Below are 20,725 nucleotides of genomic sequence, written 5' to 3'. Positions count from 1 at the left end.
GCATGTAATGAGTCTATCTCATATATTAGTTTCACCTTTTAAGTTGCATTACTGAAATAAATGAACTTTTGCACGATATTCTAATTTTTTGAGTTTCACCTGTATATTAATTGGTTTGTGTGAAAGTTATAGTCTACAAACTATGGTGTATGTGTGTACATATATATATATATATATATATATATATATATATATTGGAATATATGCAGCTATAAACGCTATACAAGTAAATGTGGTGATCAGTGGTACATAAGGGATTATTTACTAAGACTGCATGGTGCAAAATCTGGTACAACTCTGAGATCAGCTTCCAAGTTTTATTGTCAAAGCTTAATTGAACAAGCAGAAGTTAGAAACTGATTGGCTACCATTGACAGCTGCACCAGATTCTGAGTGCACCCATTTTAGTAAATCCCCCACATAGTGTGATAGTGTGGTGAGCAATCTGGCACTAACTGACACTGGCTGGGAGGGACACTAACTGACACTGATGTCACTAGTGGCACTAATACAGTGATCAGAGTTAATACTGTACACTGTACTAATGACACTAATGGGTAACAGGGATGATCAGAAGGGCAATCAAGGGATTAAGTTTGTGCTTAGCAAGTGTAATTGTGTTGCTTTTAATTACAGGATTTGTCTGTCTTTGCTCTCTGAACTCAGAGTCGATTTCAGGGAGAAGAAACACATAGTTGTTCTGTTTGGTGTTCTGTATGTTTGTAAACACAGAATTCTGTGCTGTGATTGACTACAGCCGATCAATAGGAGTACAGCCAAAATCATTGGCTGCAATCTGCTGCCAAACTTATACTGTATTCATTCACAGCACAGGTCAACAGGGGGCGCACATACATGCACCTGAAAACCATGGAGGTTAACCGTGACATGCGGGTATGTCACGGTGCCTGGCTGTGCCACTTGTAAATGTGCTGCTAGCAGGCAGCAAATGGTTAAAGTGATTCTGTGGGAAGGTTTTTTTAGCTCATTCACTGCCAGAGCCATTTTTGCATTTTTTCGGGGGGCACCGGTATTGGGGACTGTAGAAGTGGTCGGGCAACAGTACAGCTGGCCGACTGCTTTCACCTGACAGGCAGACTCCTGCAGCCACTGGATTGTGTATAAAACTGCCTGCTGTGAGGTCTGTGCGACTTACGAACCTGGCGGCAAATGGTTAAATAACAAACATGTCATGCTCACCTGCTCTGTGCAAAACCCTTTTCTTCTTGAGTTCCCTGCCTGTACTCCTGGCTCCTTCCCCTTGCCGAGTGCTCCCATAGCAAGCCACATGCTATGGGGGCACTCATGCATGTTCACTCCTGAGCCGAGCATATCTATTGACAAACAGAGCATGGCTCAGTCCCTCTCCCGATCTCCCCTCACTGTCTGTGATTGACAGCAGAAGGAGCCAATAGCTCCCACTGCTGCCTCTCTGTCCAGTGAGGAGAGAGAGTCTTCCTCTGCTCTTGTGCACATTGCTGGATCAAGTTTGGGCTCAGGTATGTATTTAGTGGGGGCTAGGGGTGAGCTACATGCAGAACTGTTTTTATCTTAATGCATAGATGCATTAACGTGGTTGTAAACCTCAGACATGAAATATGAACAAAGCATATGGCTTTATTGTGTGTACTTGTCCCATCCCAGAGCACTAAGTGTAATTTCCGTCTGCTGCCTCATTTCTCTGCTATCTGCATGAGTCACTTCTCACAAGTTTTCATGACACCAAGAGAACAGTGTTGACAAGGGAGTGAGCACCAGCAAATTGACAGCCTCACCCCTGTTCCTGTTGGCTGTGTGGAGGAGGGCATGTCCCTTCCCTCCAATCGGCTCTCAGAAATCTTATAACTCTTGTACAGTGTGTATCTTCAGCTACCCACCCCTGATTTTCAAAGCTGAGAAATCCAGTGTAAATTCTACACTTTGAATGGATGTAGGTGAAAAAGAGCTGTAGATAAACAGATACAACTTGTATCACCTGAGGTCACTCACTTCACTGGGTATACGTATGGGTTTACAACCATTTCAACCACTTCAGTATCAGGCACTTTCACCCTCTACCTGCCCAGACCAATTTTCAGCTTTCATTGCTGTTGCAGTTTGGATAACAATTGTACAGTCATGCAACACTGTACCCATATTACATTTTTATCATTTTTTTTCACACAAATAGAGTTTTCGTTTGGTTTTATTTAGTCACCACTGGATTTTTTCTTCTAAATAAATGAAAGACCGAAAATGTTGAAAAAAAAACACGTTAATTGGGTTCCTTACCATAATACACATTGATGTGCAAGTGGAATACACCTCAAAGGTCTGCACACAGCCTTGAAGTAAAAGTAAATGCTTGCATTTCATGTCAGTTGCTGTTATCTCTGCATCTACTGACTGTTCTGACATTCAAGTAACCAATGCTAATGCATTTTTCCATCCTATGTTCACTTTGCCTAGGTTTCTAACAGTTTTACTTTTAAGAGTTTCTGTAAGATCTCCAAAAGAAATCAAACTTTTAGGACCCCAAAAAAGAAGAGCCATGCTGTACACTTTAATTTCTTGCTCTGATATATCGTACACACCATTAGTATAGTGTTTACCAACCTCTGTTGCTCTCACTTATGGTGGGCTGCTTTACGTTTAAAAATGGACAAAGATATATAAAGTGAAATAAGAAAAAAATCTTACATTAAATGCTATCATAACATGAATTACGGTAGCTACATATAGCTATATAGTGGTCCTTTAAATTTGCTTTGTGCACATCTGACTTTTTAAATAACTATTATTGCGCTTTTTAAAAATTGATGATTATATTAGGCACAACTTGCGAAGACTGCCTTTACAGACAGTACATTTCATGGTTGACTGCTTTTACTGTTCCCAAAGCCTTTTATTCTGAATTTGCTTAAATATTCTCTTTTTAATCCCATGAAGTGACCCTGATATTATTCATGTCTTAGTGAAAGTTGCTTAGATTAGTCCTTCATGTACTGTACTTGCAGTAAGTAATTATATTGCCTTCCTGGCTTCTTTTTCTAATGTAAACAATTTTAATTTAGATAGCCTTTCTTAATTTAGATCAGCTTCCCTTAGAAAATTAAATCAGCCTCAGAGTAAACATGTTACCTATTACATTCCTGTGGATAATTAATGATTGTATTATCACTGGGCTTTCTGTAGTTCTAATCATATCTTGTAATAATTGCCTCATAATTGCTTAACTAACACATGTAAATTTTCAATTCCCTCTCCGTGACATACAAACAACCTTTCTGCTGAAAATACTAAGAGGCATGATGGCTTATATATTTTATAACCTAGTCTGAAACTTAAAAACATATCAAAGAACTATATAATGTGTGTGTGTGTGTGTGTGTGTGTGTGTATATATATATTTATATACACATACTAAACATTATATAGTTCTGACAGTGCGCAGTGGCATTTCTAGGGTATGGCAAATGGCAAACAGGGCAAGAGCCCTGGGCACCACTTGAAGGGGGCACCATACCACTCGGGTGCAGTAGCAGTGTTTGCTCCTATAGTTAAGCTATGTCTGTTTCAGACGTCCCATCAGTAGAGACCTTCTGCAACAGACTGTGCAGCCAATCACTGCTGTCACGTGTAAACTAAGGAATTGGGGCAGAGGAAGTTACACTACTCACTCCTTTGCCCAGCTCTGATTGATGCAATATGTCATGTGGTTTGTTCCCTATTCCATACTTCCTCATTCCATAAACCATGTTATACAATCCCTGTTCCACACGCCTCATTCCACATGCAATGCTGTATGTTTCCCATTAAACACAGCCTCATTCCATATGCAGTGCTGTACATTCCCTGTTCTACATGACATCATTCCATATGCTATGCTATACATTCCCAGTTCTACACTGCCTCATCACATGTGCCACGCTGTATGTTTCTTATTCATATCCAGCTCATCCAGTATACAGTGCTGTATGCCAGTGCTAGACTATTTTGCTCCCTATGCAAGACCAGCTACTTGTGACCCCCCCCAAAAAAAAAAATCTTTTAAAAAACAGTAGAAAATAAATCAACAAAATATGAAACTGCTAAATTGCATTTCATTTGCAAAAATGCCCTAAGATGCCACCAGCACCAATATTAAAGACACAATTTATATTAACCAAATATAAATTAACTGTATTAACTAATCAGAAAGAGAAACAAATAAAAAAAAAAAGAGACAGAGTTATAAAACTCCGCAGTGACTAGCAGCCCCCGGCCAGCTTGCAGTAAGGGACTGAGTCTGAGAGGAACACTGGAAGGTGCGTCAGCTCAGCTGCTACACTGGTCCAGACACCTGGCATTTCCTCTGTCCTTTCTTCCTCCCAATCTGTCGCTCCTCCTCTCCCCAAGAATGAAGGATCATTCATGACGTGGTGGTGTCCCACACGATCAATCAGCATCTTCTCCCCTCACTGCAACCATTGTCCTCCTCCTGTCACCTCCATGACCTGACATCCTCCTAGGCTCGGCTCAGCTCTGACAGCTCCTGTTGGGGTACAGAGTTCTGGCTTTGTCTTTAGTGTGGACAGGTGGCCTCCCAGCACTACACATACACATAGGACCCCTAGTATCCTACTCACATAGGGTTAACCCTGCAATCAGAAATACCATCATTCCCTGTGTATGAGGAGAGGGGGACTCTGCAGAGAAATGAAGAATTCATACAAGAGGTCCATAGGCCACCCAGAGGGATTGCCAGCCTGTGCTGTGCCCAGACGCCCCTAGGTGGCAGTGCACTCTGGCAGCTGCCTAATTTGCCTAGTGGATGACCGGCCCTGGCTGTACGTATCCAATTCCACACCACCTCATTCTATATGACATGCTATACATTCCCTATTCTACACTGCCTTATTCCATATGCCATGCTGTATGTTCACTATTCCATAGAACCTCATTTCACATGCCATGCTGTATGTTCCCCATTCCACAGAACCTCATTCCACATGCCATGCTGTGTGTTCCCTATTTCACAGAACCTCATTCCACATGCTATGCTGTACATTTCCCTATTGCACACTGCCTCATCTCATACGCCATACTGTACATTTCCTTTTACGCTCCAGCTCATTCATAATGCCAAGTTATATGTTGCCTTTTCCACACCGCCCAGGGGCGGACTGACCATTTGGAAACTTGGGCGTTGCCCGAGGGCCTGGGGTCAGTAGGGGGCCCATGAGATTCCCCTGGTACCTTTTTCATAGGCTGTCACCACCTCATTCTATATGCAATACTGTACATTTCCTTTTCCATACTGTATCTTGCCATATGCTATGCTGTAAGCTCCCTGTTCCACACGCCATGTTATACATTCCCTACTCCACATTACCCCATTGCATATGCCATGCTGTACATTCCCTATTCTACACTGCCTTATTCCATATGCCATGCTGTATGTTCACTTTTCCATAGAACCTCATTTCACATGCCATGCTGTATGTTCCCCATTCCACAGAACCTCATTCCACATGCCATGCTGTGTGTTCCCTATTTCACAGAACCTCATTCCACATGCTATGCTGTACATTTCCCTATTCCACACTGCCTCATCTCATACGCCATACTGTACATTTCCTTTTACGCTCCAGCTCATTCATAATGCCAAGTTATATGTTGCCTGTTCCACACGCCATGTTATACATCCACATTACCCCATTACATATGCCATGCTGTACATTCCCTATTCTACACTACCCTATTCCATATGCCATGCTGTAAATTCCCTATTCCACACTGCCTCATTCCACATGCTATGCTTTTATTTCCCTGTTCCACATGCCATGCTATATGTTCCCTATTCCACACCACCTGATTCCATATGCCATACTTTACCTTTCCTATTCCACTATGGTGCATTTATTTGCCATGGTTTTCCATTCTTTCTTCTGCTCTGCCTCACTCTATACACCTTATTGTACTGCCTATTTCTATATACCTTGTTGTATATGGTATTTTCTACACTGTCTCATTTTGTATGCTGTGCTGTACATTTCCTATTCTGCACTAAGCTTACAGGCCCAGCAGATTTAGTGTGTATGTAAGTGTCTAGGTGTGCCAGAACTGGGGTGTCAGGTGTTTGGTTAGGGGTGCAATTTCAGTGCTTGCCATGGGTACTATTTACCATAAATGTGTCCTATGTGGGGTGCTTGGGTGTGATAAAGCAACAATAAAAATGCTTCAGGCCCGAAACATCAGCTGCCAAGATTTTTTTTACATTTGAATCCATTATAAGATAGTGAGACTATTTCTCTGCATTTGGGCCATGGAATATATTTCCCAACAAGGCTTCTATAGCTCTTGCCTCTCCCGGGTCAGTCAATCCCTGGTGGAGTGATGTCTCCTTCATCTCTCTTTCTAAAAGTGGATCTGTCTCTACCTCTCAGTAAATTGGCATGAAGAAGGGGAAGCAACATTGTCTGTGCCGCAGGCCCCTCCTTTGTCTTGCCGTCTGACTGACTATATTTTTTTTTACTACAGCCTATGTTATCTGCTTAGCACCTATCCTCATCTGCAGTGGTCTATGTCAGAAGTTCCTAACTAGCATTTGGTGAAGTTAAGAACTTTTTACAGAGTCAGATTTCCATCAGGCGGACCCTATAGCCACACAACCTAAGCCTAAAGCAGTATCCTTCTGTTAGAATCAGCTCTATAGAATATTTTGTTGTTTAATTAGATTATAATATTGTGTACATAAACTTATATGAGAAAATGTTTTTCTATTGGTGGTAAGTTAAAAACATGTTTGTCAAAAAAAAAAACACCTCATTCTATAGGCTTGCAGTCTGTAGGCACAAACCTACTGTGGCTAATGACAAATTGTTCCCTTTGGGGTACCAGTTTTTAAACTCATATTTCTCAAGGGTGGGTATAGGATAGTGCTTCCCAAAGTGGACGAAAGATCCAGAGGGGAGGTAGTAGCCTTGTTTGCAATTGGGAGGGGGGCATTGAATAAAAATAAGGGGGTGCTGGAAGCACAAAGAAAGAAAGGAAGAAAATTTTAACATAGAGTTAAAGTCGTAGTGATTATTTTAGTTTCCAAATAAACACAAAATGCAAGTTATAACTGATCAGTGGTCAGGTCTGCCAACAGGTCTTAAAGCCCAACTCTGAGCAGAAAAAAAATTTCCCTTGCAGTGGGGCTGTGCCTGCACTGCAGGGGTTAAGTGCTTATTTTGTCCAGGGGAGAGGATAAACCTTTATATTTACCTGAACCTCTACTCCTCTGGCAAATGTTGCTCCCACACTATCCAGTGGTGAATGGTTTCTGGCATCCTCACGTCCAGAGCAGGGCTATGGACGCTGCTCTGGGCTTGATGATGTCAAGACTCAAGACCATAAGAGCGTGGGCGTGCAGGAGCTGCAGGGACGGGATTTATGCAGAGAGGAGCAGAGGATCAGGTAAGTATATCTCCTCTCATCTTTCCTGTAGGATGTAGGTAGAAATATAGATACATAAAGGAACACAGATTTGACAATCTATCTTTCTTTTTGTTCATTTAAAGAAAGCAGATTTCCAGGGGGGCACTGAGTATTTTTTGTCTGAAAAGGGGGTGGTACCTGTGGTATAGAAGTATGTTGTGTCTTTAAATATAGGGAATAGAGCAATTTAAAATTTTAGTTGTGTGGAATAGCATTCATTTAAATAAATGTATCCTGATATTATGTATATACTTATATACACACACAAAGTGTGTGTGTATATATATATATATATATATATATATTGCATATAAAGACAGAGAGGGAGAGATACAATAGGATTTTACAGTATATATACTTAGTTTTAGTAGAGGTATTGAAAAATGTGTTTGAAATATACACACTTTTTTTTTTCATTTTTATACTAGTATAATATATAATTCACATAGCCAACATATTTCAAAGTTTTATAGAGAACATTGGATCATTCAAATTCAGTCCCTGCCCCTGTAAGACACTACAAAATTTACCAGACACAATAAATAGATGTACACAGGCACTTCTTCAATATCAATAGTACTAAACAATGAGCCACAAAACATATCATTTTAGTGTTCCCACTATATGTTTCATAAGTCCGTAGCTGTTTTTGCAAGGTACAACTGTTTGAAAAATTCCTTACTGTTAGTCACAGTACTACCTATTACTTATGAGAAAAAAGCTGTGTTGTCTATAGCAACCAATCAAGTGTTAGCTTTTGTTTTCTAGTGTTTATTAGTAAAAAATACTAGTTGAATTTTGATTGGTTGTTATAAGAATCACTGATGTCCCTTCACCTGTCACCTATCTTTCCTTAAACCCTAGTTCCAAACTGTGCAAATTGTCCCTTTTGTTAGTAAAGACACCTTAACAAAATTATTTTCTTTATCTACAGACATAAAAAAGACACCTCCAACATCAAATGGCGTTTGGAGCCCCAAGTACGGTGCACCATTCCAACAGCATGTTCCATCCCTGGACTATCAACATAATGTATATATTCCTGGGACGCCGACACTATTAGCTAACAAAGGTCACTATATGGATCACGAAGAGAAAAACAGTTTTTCCACCTTCGGAAAGAAACGGAAAATCACGTCGTGTTGTGACGTACACGATGACATGATCATCAACAATGACCTAAAATGAGCTGGGCTCAAAACAAAGACATCCCAAAGTGTAAGCCACAGAGCCGATGCCAACCTTCAAGAGCAGAGCTGGGACCTCAGCGGTTAATAAACTGTGTCATTACTATGCCAAGAACACTGTCTCAACTCACCTACCTGACGTCTGTTTGTGTGCGATAATTCTGAAAACACAAATGGTGACAGGTCCCGATCTATAAAGTGCAATGGGACAAGGAGATCTAAAATTAATCTGTAACACTTGAAATGAAAGTACACTTGGTGAGGTAATGAAGGCGCAAAAGAAACGTACACAGAGACAATGAAAATAAATGACAGTGAAGCAGTGTGTTGGGTAAATGGACAGGATGCAATTTCATTTGGTAAAACAGATTCAATGTGGGTGCGAATGAAAGTCGCCTGTGTGTAAAAAGCAATTTTCTCTATCTGCAGTCAAGCGAAAGACTTCCTTGAGGACTGGAGAGTGAATGAGAGGACATCCTTTCTGAAATGTCATTTTGAGTTCCAGCCTTTGGCAATTTCCATTTAGTGACAGTTCTGTCTTTCATTGTTAATATGTGAATGTACTCAGTGAATATATACATTTTTTTTTTTGGCGGGCTAGCGTGTGTGTTTGTGCAGAGCAAATGAAGAGTGCGTGTATATGTCCAAATCACATTTACATATAGTCTATAATCAACTAAAGACATTCATTGTTGCTTCACATGGAAACACAAATAATCGCCAAACAAGTGTAAATATATGTATATGCTATTTTTAAACTAACACTTGTATTAAAGAAAACTACACTCGCTGCGATGTTTAAAGTTACTGTGTGCAGATGACATTTCGAAGACTTTCCAATAGAGGCATGCAAGTGTTGCAGAAAGAGATGAACCAACCTACAAAAATCTCTGAGATCTGCGTCAAATCCTGATCCAGCATTGATAAGGTCACTTGTCTTTTCCCAGTACAGTCTGGAGATAATAATGGTTGATCTCAGAATGGTTTCCTGGAAATCTGCTTCATCTGACATGCTCTTCTCTAATTAAATGGATAATAAGTCAGCAGTGTAAATGGACAGTTAAAGGTTCAGTCCACCAAAATGATATATTTTAGTTACAGATAAATGTCACCCATATATGTATACTCTAGCATCTCCTGATGCAATCTGCGTGATGTAAAATAACAGAAATTGTAGGAATTCCTCATAATAAATATAGTTAGCAAGTATGCAAAACTAGGGACTCAAACACAGGGATTCCATCCAAGAGATTCATAGAGATTCAGCCAAGAAGCAGATGGGTGGATTAACCACTTGCCTTCCAGAGGAATTACCCCCCTTCCTGACCAGGCCATTTTTTGCGATACGGCGCTGCATTACTTTAACTGACAATTGCGCAGTCATGCGATACTGCACCCAAATGAAATTTAGATCCACAAATAGAGCTTTCTTTCAGTGATATTTGATCACCTGTGCATTTTATTTTTTGCACTATAAACAAAAAAAGACCGACAATTTTAAATAACAAAAAACAATAGATTTGCCTTTTTGCTAGTAAACATGTCCAGTAAAATGTAAAAAATCAAATTACGTCATAAATTTACTAGTAATGGCGGCAATCAGCGACTTATAGCGGGACTGTGGCGGGCATTCTGACACTGGGGGGAACTGATTTGCTGTCACTGACATCCCCAGTGACACCAATACAGTGATCAGTGCTAATAAAAAGCACTGACACTGTACTAACGGCACTGATCAGGAAGGGGTTAACATGTGGGGCGATCAAAGGGTTAACTCTGTGCTGTTTTACTATGAGGTTGTGTGCTGTGTTTCACTATAAGCACACTGCTTTGTATGGCTCTGCTATGCAAAGCCATACAAAGTAGTGTGCAGGAGCTGACAGGACAGAGATCTGTATTGCTTACATACAAGTCTCTCCCCGGTTGGAGATATTTGGCGATCACCGGGTGCCGGTGAGCAATCACCGGCTGGGGCCCGGTGATTGACAGCCACAAATGGCAGGATGGGTAGAGCGCACGCACGCCCCCTGCCCAGAATTTCAACATCACATATATATATGTGATTTTGCACACCCCTGCTGCCCTGTAGCAGTATTTCTGCTATAGAGCGGAGGGGAAGTAGTTAAAGCAAACCTGTTGCTTCGCCTGGGCCATGGGCAAAGCACAGGTTTATTTTGAAGCAAAACTCCAGGCAAACTTCATAACATCAATATGTGTCCTGCCTTACCATTTTAACTGCAAGTGCTCTTCATATGCACAGATCAACATGCCATTCACATCTCATGAACCAATGCCCACCTCATCTTTGAACTTGTGGTCTTCAACTATTAAATGGATGGTCATAGATGAAAATGGCTGCCAAAGTTCTGCTTCCTTGCTCATTCCCCCACCTCTCCCTTTTACAACCTCAGCCTGCTGGTTAGGCAATCGAGGAGCAGAATCACAATGAAGCTATCTTGTAATAAAGCTTCCATTGACTACTATGAGCAATGCAATACGGTCTAAACAGATTCCAGTGCTGGTTCTTCCTCTTTTATTCTGTATACTGCGTCCAAGAGGCTATGGGAAGCGAATATCAAGGATGGTACTTATACCAGGTTTACATAATACAGTATATTACATTATTTTTAATTAAAGCAAAATCCAATTAAATTATTGTGTTTTTTTTTCTGCAATTCCACTTGATATGCCCCAAATTATGTGTCTATAAATATTTTACTCTTTGAATGAAAAAACCCCCCACATAATTATGAATGAAAATGCATACTTCCATTGGTTACACCCCTTTATTACACTTCCTGAAGCATTAAGAGGGAGAAAATTATAGACTACACTGAGTACAGATGAGAAGTACTGTATACTTGAAGTTTTACTAAACCCACAACCAGGGGCGGACTGACCATTTGGAAACTCGGGCACTGCCCGAGAGTCCAGAGTCAGTAGGGGGCCCCATGAGATGCCCCTGGTACCTTTTTCATAGGCTTTTTTGAGTTTGGGCAAGGACACAGGGGCCCCATGATCCCCTATTGCCCGGGGGCCTCATGAGTTGCCCGTCCACCCCTGCCCACAACAGTAAAATCAGTCTGTATTTGCAGTAAAGCATGCTTGTTATACTCACTGTGGAACCTAAGGGGTTAATCCGCTGCATTGTGTAAAAATTTCATTTGATCCTGTTTTCTCTGTTCCTCCTCTTGTTCAAATGTTCATGTCTTATCTCCTGATAACATCAAAAACCTTTTCTTCAAACCTTCACCCAAAACCTAATACCCTTCCTTTACTTCAAAATATCCCAAATAAAGTTCAAAAAATAGTCCACCAAATGTCCACACTATTCAATCTTCCAATTGTGGTAAAATGTCCAATTCGTCCCTTCGAGTCCAAGATACCTCAAAAAAATATAAACTAAATATAGTGCATTATCTCTCAAATAATACAGAATAGTACAATATTCTGTGATGCCATGCAAAACACTCGTGAGAGGAAAAAAAAATAAAAATTTATATATAAATGAATTAAATAAAGAAATAAATACAAAAATTATTTGTGACTATCCCATAAAATACAAAATCTAAATAAAGTGAGTCCACCTACACCACCCCCACTCGTGAAGTGGGTATAATTCACAGCAACTGGACTAGTGATTATGCACAATAATCAAAAAAAGTGTCATCACTCTATCCGGTGAAATTCACAACAAATAAAACAACTCAACTTGTGACTGTGTGCACCAATCCAAAAAAGTGCCACCACTCTAGTAGGATAACATACTATTACCCTCTTGCAGCTTACAAAGGCGTTTCCAACATTCCAGGGTAATATACAACTTTCCCCTTGCGGATCAATCCAATGTAATCTTCTCCGCTCCTCATAGGGCAGAGAAGACAAGATTCAGTGGATTATACGAGTAATATCACAAATTTATTTACTGCTTACATTGAAAAAAACGTCCATCCTGTTCCATCAGTTCATACAACCGAAATCCAACATCAAAGATGGCCGCGCTGCTCCTTCCGGTTTTGCGTCTGACGTCACCTCCCTAGGTATGGACGGAAGGAGCAGCGCGGCCATCTTTGATGTTGGATTTCGGTTGTATGAACTGATGGAACAGGATGGACGTTTTTTTCAATGTAAGCAGTAAATAAATTTGTGATATTACTCGTATACTCCACTGAATCTTGTCTTCTCTGCCCTATGAGGAGCGGAGAAGATTACATTGGATTGATCCGCAAGGGGAAAGTTGTATATTACCCTGGAATGTTGGAAACGCCTTTGTAAGCTGCAAGAGGGTAATAGTATGTTATCCTACTAGAGTGGTGGCACTTTTTTGGATTGGTGCACACAGTCACAAGTTGAGTTGTTTTATTTGTTGTGAATTTCACCGGATAGAGTGATGACACTTTTTTTGATTATTGTGCATAATCACTAGTCCAGTTGCTGTGAATTATACCCACTTCACGAGTGGGGGGTGTGTAGGTGGCCTCACTTTATTCACTTTATTTATTTATTTATATTTTGTATTTTATGTGATAGTCACAAAGAATTTTTCTATTTATTTTTTTATTTAATTCATTTATATTTAAAAAATTTTTTTTTCCTCTCACGAGTGTTTTGCATGGCATCACAGAATATTGTAGTATTCTGTATTATTTGAGAGATAATGCACTATATTTAGTTTATATTTTTTTGAGGTATCTTGGACTTGAAGCGACGAATTGGACATTTTACCACAATTGGAAGATTGAATAGTGTGGACATTTGGTGGACTATTTTTTTAACTTTATTTGGGATATTTTGAAGTAAAGGAAGGGTATTAGGTTTTGGGTGAAGGTTTGAAGAAAAGGTTTTTGATATTTGTACTTTCAAGGGTGAAAGATTTACTTTTCTTTGGGGATATACAGAGATTTTGGTTGTGTTATCTCCTGATAAGACATGCTGAACCCGTAGTCACGTGCACATGCTCAGTTTAGTGTGTATTGCTAGAGAAGTTTTTTTTTCTTCGGAGAATGCATGTGATCAGTACAGGGCCAATCAGCACTGTCCAGACGGGGGTTTTGCATCCTCCTAGAACAAAAAGAAAACTCCTCCTACAAGCTTTGACCAGTGCTCTGCTGAAGTCACAAGACTGCTCTAACTGCTGATGAGAAAAGGTATTTAGCAGTTTATTTTTACTAAAATAATTGAATTTCCATGTTGTGTGTACTGAGGGAGACCAGATAGAGTGAATGCAGGGTCCTGGGTTTAGTAGCACTTTAAAGTATATCAAAACCCAATAACACAAGTGTAATATATTGCAACTTACCAGTGCACAGGTGTGGTGAACACATTTGCTTTTTTTTTCCCTTAAATTCTACCTGTTGATTCTGCCAGTAACACACTTCGGCCTCATTTACACTTGTGGTTGGGGGGCAGTGTATGTCGTGCATTTTTACTATGCCCCCCATTAAACTGCAAATGCAGTAGAGGGGGGTATACAGTCACAGCTGTGATGCCTTTATTGCTGTGTGGCAAAATGTACCCGCACTGTTGCTTTCTGCTGGCAGTACTGCCCATCGAATGCAACTCATTCAACTGTAAGGGGTGCCCTGTAACCACCAATCCCATGGTGCACTGATCTGGGGCTTAAGGAGTTAAAACAGGCAGTGAAGAGGCAATATAACATCTCCCTACCACCTGTCAAATGCCCTGTGAAGAGTAATCTGAATGCGGCGCGCTCATCAGAGGGCAACATGAGTGTAAACTAAGTCTTCCTATACTAGGGTGATACTGTATCTATGTAGAAGCAGAATTGTCACCCAAGGGCAGGAAGTGTATTACAGAACCCCCTTTCCTCCCCCTTCATTTCTATATTCACATAGATGATGGGCAGAGCTAATAACCCTGCAGAGTACAGAGGACACAGACACCCAAAATGCCATAATTTTAAGCATTATGCCTTTTTTTTTTGTAATCTGAATGCAGCCCATAGCTTTCAAAGGCGTGTAAATATCCGTAAACTAGTACTGCGTTTAGATTAGGGTTGCCACCTCATCCCCTTTAAAATCATATTAATTACAGAGGTTCTGTGGTAATTAAACACACCTTGTGCCTTATCTGCAATAAATAAGCCCAGAACCTGTGTAAATAATATATGTTCAGTTTTAAAGGGATGAGGTGGAAACGGGCGGACTGACCATTTGGAAACTCGGGCACTGCCTGAGGGCCCGGGGTCAGTAGGGGGCCCCATGAGATGCCCCTGGTACCTTTTTCATAGGCTTTTTTGAGTTTGGGCAAGGACACAGGGGCCCCATGATCCCCTATTGCCCGGGGGCCCCATGAGTTGTCAGTTCAGCTCTGGGTGGAAACCATAGTTTAGATCAGTAAAAAAAATGACAAACATCTGTAATACTGTATTATTATTATTATTATTATACAGTATTTATAAAGCACCAATAGTTCGCTCAGCGCTGTACATTACAAAGGGGGACAGAACATGTGACAGAACAATACCAATACAATGCAAAACATGAGGGGATCAAAGGCCCTGCTCTCTCGAGCTTACAATCTATTATTATACAGGATTTATATATTATTATTATTATTATTATTATTATACAGTATTTATAAAGCGCCAATAGTTCGCTCAGCGCTGTACATTACAAAGGGGGACAGAACATGTGACAGAACAATAACAAAACAATGCAATTGTTTTGAGGGAATTGAGGGCCCTGCTCTTTCGAGCTTACTGTACAGTATATTATGCGCATACTTGCAAATGTGTGCAAATACGCTCATAAATCACACTGCACAAACCATACTCATGTTTTTTTGAGCAAGAAGATTTGGCGTTCATACATCAGTATCAGGTGCAAGGACTCTAAGTCCTGATTCACACTGATGCGGTGCAGAATTTGCAGCATTTTCATTGCAAATTCCGCACCGCATCAGATTCGCACCCCGTACATGCGAACCGCTGCAGGTGTGTATGTTAACAGCACCCCAAAAGCAGTCTGCAAAACGCGGTGCGATGTGCAGAATTGGATCGCAAAGGTGTGACTACCCATGCGATCTGATTCTAGTGTGGACCCAAAAAAAGGTCCTGCACATTTTTGGTGCGGGTGCGGTGTAATTAGAATCATACAAAATGTATGGCTCCAATCGCATCACACACAAATCACATGTGATTTGCACAGGAATGCGATGCGGTTCCTTTGCGAATCACATGCAATTTACCTCACCGCATATATGTGATGTTTTTATTTCTTTAGGATAAAGTGGTGATGGGGGGGGTAAAACTCTAGTCACATTTTTTAGTTAATATTCAACATCCTGTTCAGCACTATTGCCCATAATTATAGTAGGGTACATGGCCAACAAAGGCATTGCATAAATCCCAAATGAAGAAAGAGCCAGCACTTCTTACACTATTTCAGAAATATTAAAAGCCGGGGCGTTTGAAGCACTATATGGCAGGTGTACCAGTAGGTCACTAATTTCTCCTTAAAGGCACCAAAATACACCATAAGCCCAGCATAGCACAAAGGCAGATGAAGTGTTTGATTTGCTTGCAGCATGGCTGGTAAATGTGCTGGAAATGTGCACAATGCTTTACAAGCTGGTCATTGATTGTTTGAACATGCTTGAGGCCTTCATCTTCCTTTGTGTTGTGCTAGGCTTCTAGTGTGTCTCAGCACCTTTAAGGAGGAATTAGTTCCCTCCAGCTATACCTGCCTTTAATCTATATATTGCTGTGTATTTCCCAGGATGGGTGCTTTGTTATTTTACAGCTAGGGATCATGCAAAGTAGTCTTGACAACACAGCATAGCTTCCACATAGATTTGCAAATAAATGCTACCAACAGTCTCTGCTTTTACTATTTAATATACAGGCATATCTCAGTTTACAAACGCCTCAGTTAACGTAATTTTCAGTTTATGAATGAAAATCCATTGAAAATAATGTCTCGGTTTACAAATTTTTTTCGCACTACGAACGGATTAATTGGTTTTCCATGCATTTACAATTTTTTGTAATCATGTCCCTGTACAGTACTATGCCCTTAAAGTGCACTTTATAAAGAATTTTGGACAGATAAGACTTTTTTTTACTTTTTTCTGACCACCGAAACGGATTAATTGGTTTTCCATGCATTTACAATTTTTTTTAATCATGTCCCTGTACAGTACTATGCCCTTAAATTACACTTTATAAAGAATTTTGGACAGATAAGACTTTTTTTTACTTTTTTCTGACCTCCGAAACGGATTAATTGGTTTTCAATCCATTTACGAATACATCTTTTTATCATGTCCCTGTACAGTATTTATGCCTTTAAAGTGCACTTTATAAAGAGTTTTGAACAGAAAAAAAGACTTTTGTTTTACTTTTTTCTGACCTCTGGATTAACTAATTGGTTTTCAACGCATTCCTATGGGAAACCTTGTTTTAGTTTAACCGAAAAGTCCCGTGGAACTAATTAAATTCATAAACCAAGGTACGCATGTATAGTGTAAGGAATGCCAGCTCTTTATTTAAAGCAGAACTAATGGTCCCCATACACTAGATGAAAATCCATAATTTGGACCATTCATTTGTTTTTCGTCCAGTTCATGGGCACAAATAGAAAATTAAGTGTTCGTTATTCAGAAAGTGTGAATGATTGATCAGCTAGTGTATGGTTTGCATAAACCCAGTGATTTAATAGTTAAGGCATGCCCCCTTACAGTGTTTTTTTTAGTGTCTCACTGGGGTTTTCATATACACTGTGTGTATGTATATATATATATATATATATATATATATATATATATATATATACACACAGGTGAAACTCGAAAAATTAGAATATCGTGCAAAAGTTCATTTATTTCAGTAATGCAACTTAAAAAGTGAAACTAATATATGAGATAGACTCATTACATGCAAAGCAAGATAGTTCAAGCTGTGATTTATCATAATTGTGATGATTATGGCTTACTGCTCATGAAACCCCAAATCCACAATCTCAGAAAATTAGAATATTGTGAAAAGATGCAATATTCTAGGCTCAAAGTGTCCCACTCTAATCAGCTAATTAAGCCATAACACCTGCAAAGGGTTCCTGAGCCTTTAAATGGTCTCTCACTCTGGTTCAGTAGGAATTACAATCATGGGAAAGACTGCTGACCTGACAGTTGTGCAGAAAACCATCATTGAAACCCTCCATAAGGAGGGAAAGCCTCAAAAGGTAATTGCAAAAGAATTTGGTTGTTCCCAAAGTGCTGTATCAAAGCACATTAATAGAAAGTTATGTGGAAGGGAAAAGTGTGGTAGAAAAAGGTGCACAAGCAGCAGGAATGACCGCATCCTGGAGAGGATTGTCAGGAAAAGGACATTCAAAAGTGTTGGGGACTTTCACAAGTAGTGGACTAAGGCTAGAGTCAGTGCATCAAGAGCCACCACACACAGACGGATCCTGGACATGGGCTTTGAATGTCGTATTCCTCTTGTCAAGCCATTCCTGAACAACAAACAACATCAGACGCGTCTTACCTGGGCTAAAGAAAAACAGACCTGGTCTGTTGCTCAGTGGTCCAAATTCCTCTTTTCTGATGAGAGCAACTTTTGCATCTCATTTGGAAACCAAGGACCCAGAGTATGGAGGAAGAATGGAGAGGCACACACTGCAAGATACTTGAAGTCCAGTGTGAAGTTTCCACAGTCTGTGTTGATTTGGGGAGCCATGTCATCTGCTGGTGTTGGTCCACTGTGCTTCATTAAGTCCAGGGTCAACACAGCCGTCTACCAGGAGATTTTGGAGCAGTTCATGCTTCCTTCCGCAGACGAGCTTTATGGGGATGCTGACTTCATTTTCCAGCAGGACTTGGCACCTGCCCACACTGCAAAAAGCACCAAAACCTGGTTCAGTGACCGTGGGATTACTGTGCTTGAATGGCCAGCAAACTCGCCTGACCTGAACCCCGTAGAGAATCTGTGGGGCATTGCCAAGAGAAAGATGAGAGACATGAGACCGAACAATGCAGAAGAGCCGAAGGCCACTATTGAAGCATCCTGGTCTTCCATAACACCTCAGAAGTGCCACAGGCTGATAGCTTCCATGCCATGCTGCATTGAGGCAGTAATTGCTGCAAAAGGGGCCCAAACCAAGTACTGAGTACATATGCATGCTTATACTTTTCAGAGGTTCGATATTGTTCTATGTACAATCCTTGTTTTATTGATTGCATGTAATATTCTAATTTTCTGAGATTGTGGATTTGGGGGTTTTCATGAGCTGTAAGCCATAATCATCACAATTATGACAAATCACGGCTTGAGCTATCTTGTTTTGCATGTAATGAGTCTATCTCATATATTAGTTTCATCTTTTAAGTTGCATTACCGAAATAAATGAACTTTTGCATGATATTCTAATTTTTCGAGTTTCACCTGTAAAATCCATATATATATATATATATATATATATATATAAAAATATAAATATTTTTTTTTTACTTTCAACTAGGAAAAGAAGACAGAAGAAAAAATATAGGGAGATATAAATGAGACTAGTGTTTTAGCTTTTATTTTTGGGGTGGAGGTTTATTTTATTTTAACTGCAATCAGTGATCATATGGCCACTGTGTCTGGCTGTCCCAGAAGTCACATGATTGGGAGGCGGTTTTATTGGCTACAAATTGTTAGTTGGGAAATGAAAGATGTCTTTGACAGCTTGGTCTCTGTACTTGGAGCATGCTGTCAGCACAGAAACATCTGTCAGCCAGTGACTCATATGTGTGATGTGTGGGTGTTGAAGTCTACCCTTTTGCTGCCACACATATGTGTTACATGGGCAGTAACAGGCTAATTTTGCCAAGGCCTTTTTTATTTTGGGGTGATTAGTGTCAACTTGTTTCTTGACATGGAAGAAGCTGCCCTTTGTTTGCAATACATCACCCCCTGCTTGTTCAGTATTGTTTTGTGCACTAAATCACCACATTAATAGTACATCAAATCACCACTTCCTTATTCCCCGTAATGCCACAGCGGACTTTAAAGTTCTGCTATTGCCTGTATTCAAAATGGTAGGTGTGCATAACAGGAGAGACAGAAAGGCTTGCAGGTTCTGCAGGGCAAAGCAGTGTTTGGGCTGTATCGTGGAGAGGCAGAGCATGTCCAACCTATCTTTTAAAGAGTGGCTGTGTTGTACATGCTTAGCCAGGAACATAGAAAGAGGGGATATCAGGTAGGGGCAGACCACGCATGGGTGCCAGAAACTGGATATGAACAGCAGTGAGGGAAGATTTCATCCAGGAACAATGGGCAGCTTGTAGAGGACTGGATGGAGCAACTATTCCACCAAATGGTACTACTCTATGGGTAAAAGTCACTGCTACCCTGAGAACACCTCCACAGAGTTCTGCAGTCTGTGCTTTTTTTCCACAAATCTGCTACTGCACTGTTGTGGCCTGCAGCCTCTGCCTGCAGGGTATCATCCATGATAAAAATAGTAGTCAGTTGGGTACCACATGCTTAAGGAGACACATAAATCTGTATCAAAGGTTTCCATGGGAGCAGCACCTCAGAGGAACCAGTTGACAGCAATAGACTGTACTCCTCATTCCTGATTTCCACACCTCGCCACACAAGAATTCTTTACCTGCATCTGCTGCATCATCTGCAGCCTCAAGAGATTTAGAATTAAATCTCACAAGAGATATTGGAGGCTTATATTGTGGCACTTCAAGCCTGAGGGTTAGTATGGGCCATGCAGTGTAGGCTTGAAATTTGTCATACGTTTCTTAACCCCATACCATCATTTCCATCAGCATGACTAGGCCCCTTAAACACTCCCATGCCCATCATCTCAATCCCAGCTTGGCAAAACAGCTGGATTTACAGCTGATCCCATTGCAGTTTGTAGAGTTGGCCCACCAGTCTACTATCACTGGCCATTTTATATGTACACCTAGCTAGTGCCAAGAAAATATCCCCTACGTCATTACACCACCACCACCAGCCTGAACTGTTGATACAAGGCAGGATGGATCCATGCTTTCATGTTGTTTATGCCAAATTCTGGCCCTACCATCTGAATGTCACAGCAATCAGTCTGCCCACTCACCTCTTACCTCTGACA

At 40.5% G+C, this 20,725-nt stretch overlaps 1 protein-coding gene across 3 annotated transcripts in view; it reads left to right on the top strand.

Annotated features, from left to right (window-relative positions):
* Window positions 1-9,420, top strand: part of LOC149474340 (protocadherin-10-like) — a 136,968-nt gene extending 127,548 nt beyond the window's left edge. For 2 of the 3 annotated variants that reach the window (XM_089660887.1, XM_089660911.1), the window contains exon 4: window positions 8,378-9,420. In XM_089660887.1, the coding sequence (XP_089517013.1) occupies window positions 8,378-8,631 (254 nt within the window). In that variant the 3' untranslated portion in view covers window positions 8,632-9,420. The remainder of the gene's footprint in view (window positions 1-8,377) is intronic. The other variant, XM_089660976.1, reaches the window with a different exon arrangement.
* Window positions 9,421-20,725: the final 11,305 nt, after the last annotated feature.

This window comes from Staurois parvus, unplaced genomic scaffold (assembly GCF_062004578.1).
Source record: "Staurois parvus isolate SC_StPar_1 unplaced genomic scaffold, SC_StPar_1.0 ptg000006l, whole genome shotgun sequence".
In the NCBI taxonomy this organism is placed as follows: domain Eukaryota; kingdom Metazoa; phylum Chordata; class Amphibia; order Anura; family Ranidae; genus Staurois; species Staurois parvus.
Note: the sequence above shows the minus strand (reverse complement) of the source record. Positions and strands in the feature narration are given on the sequence as shown.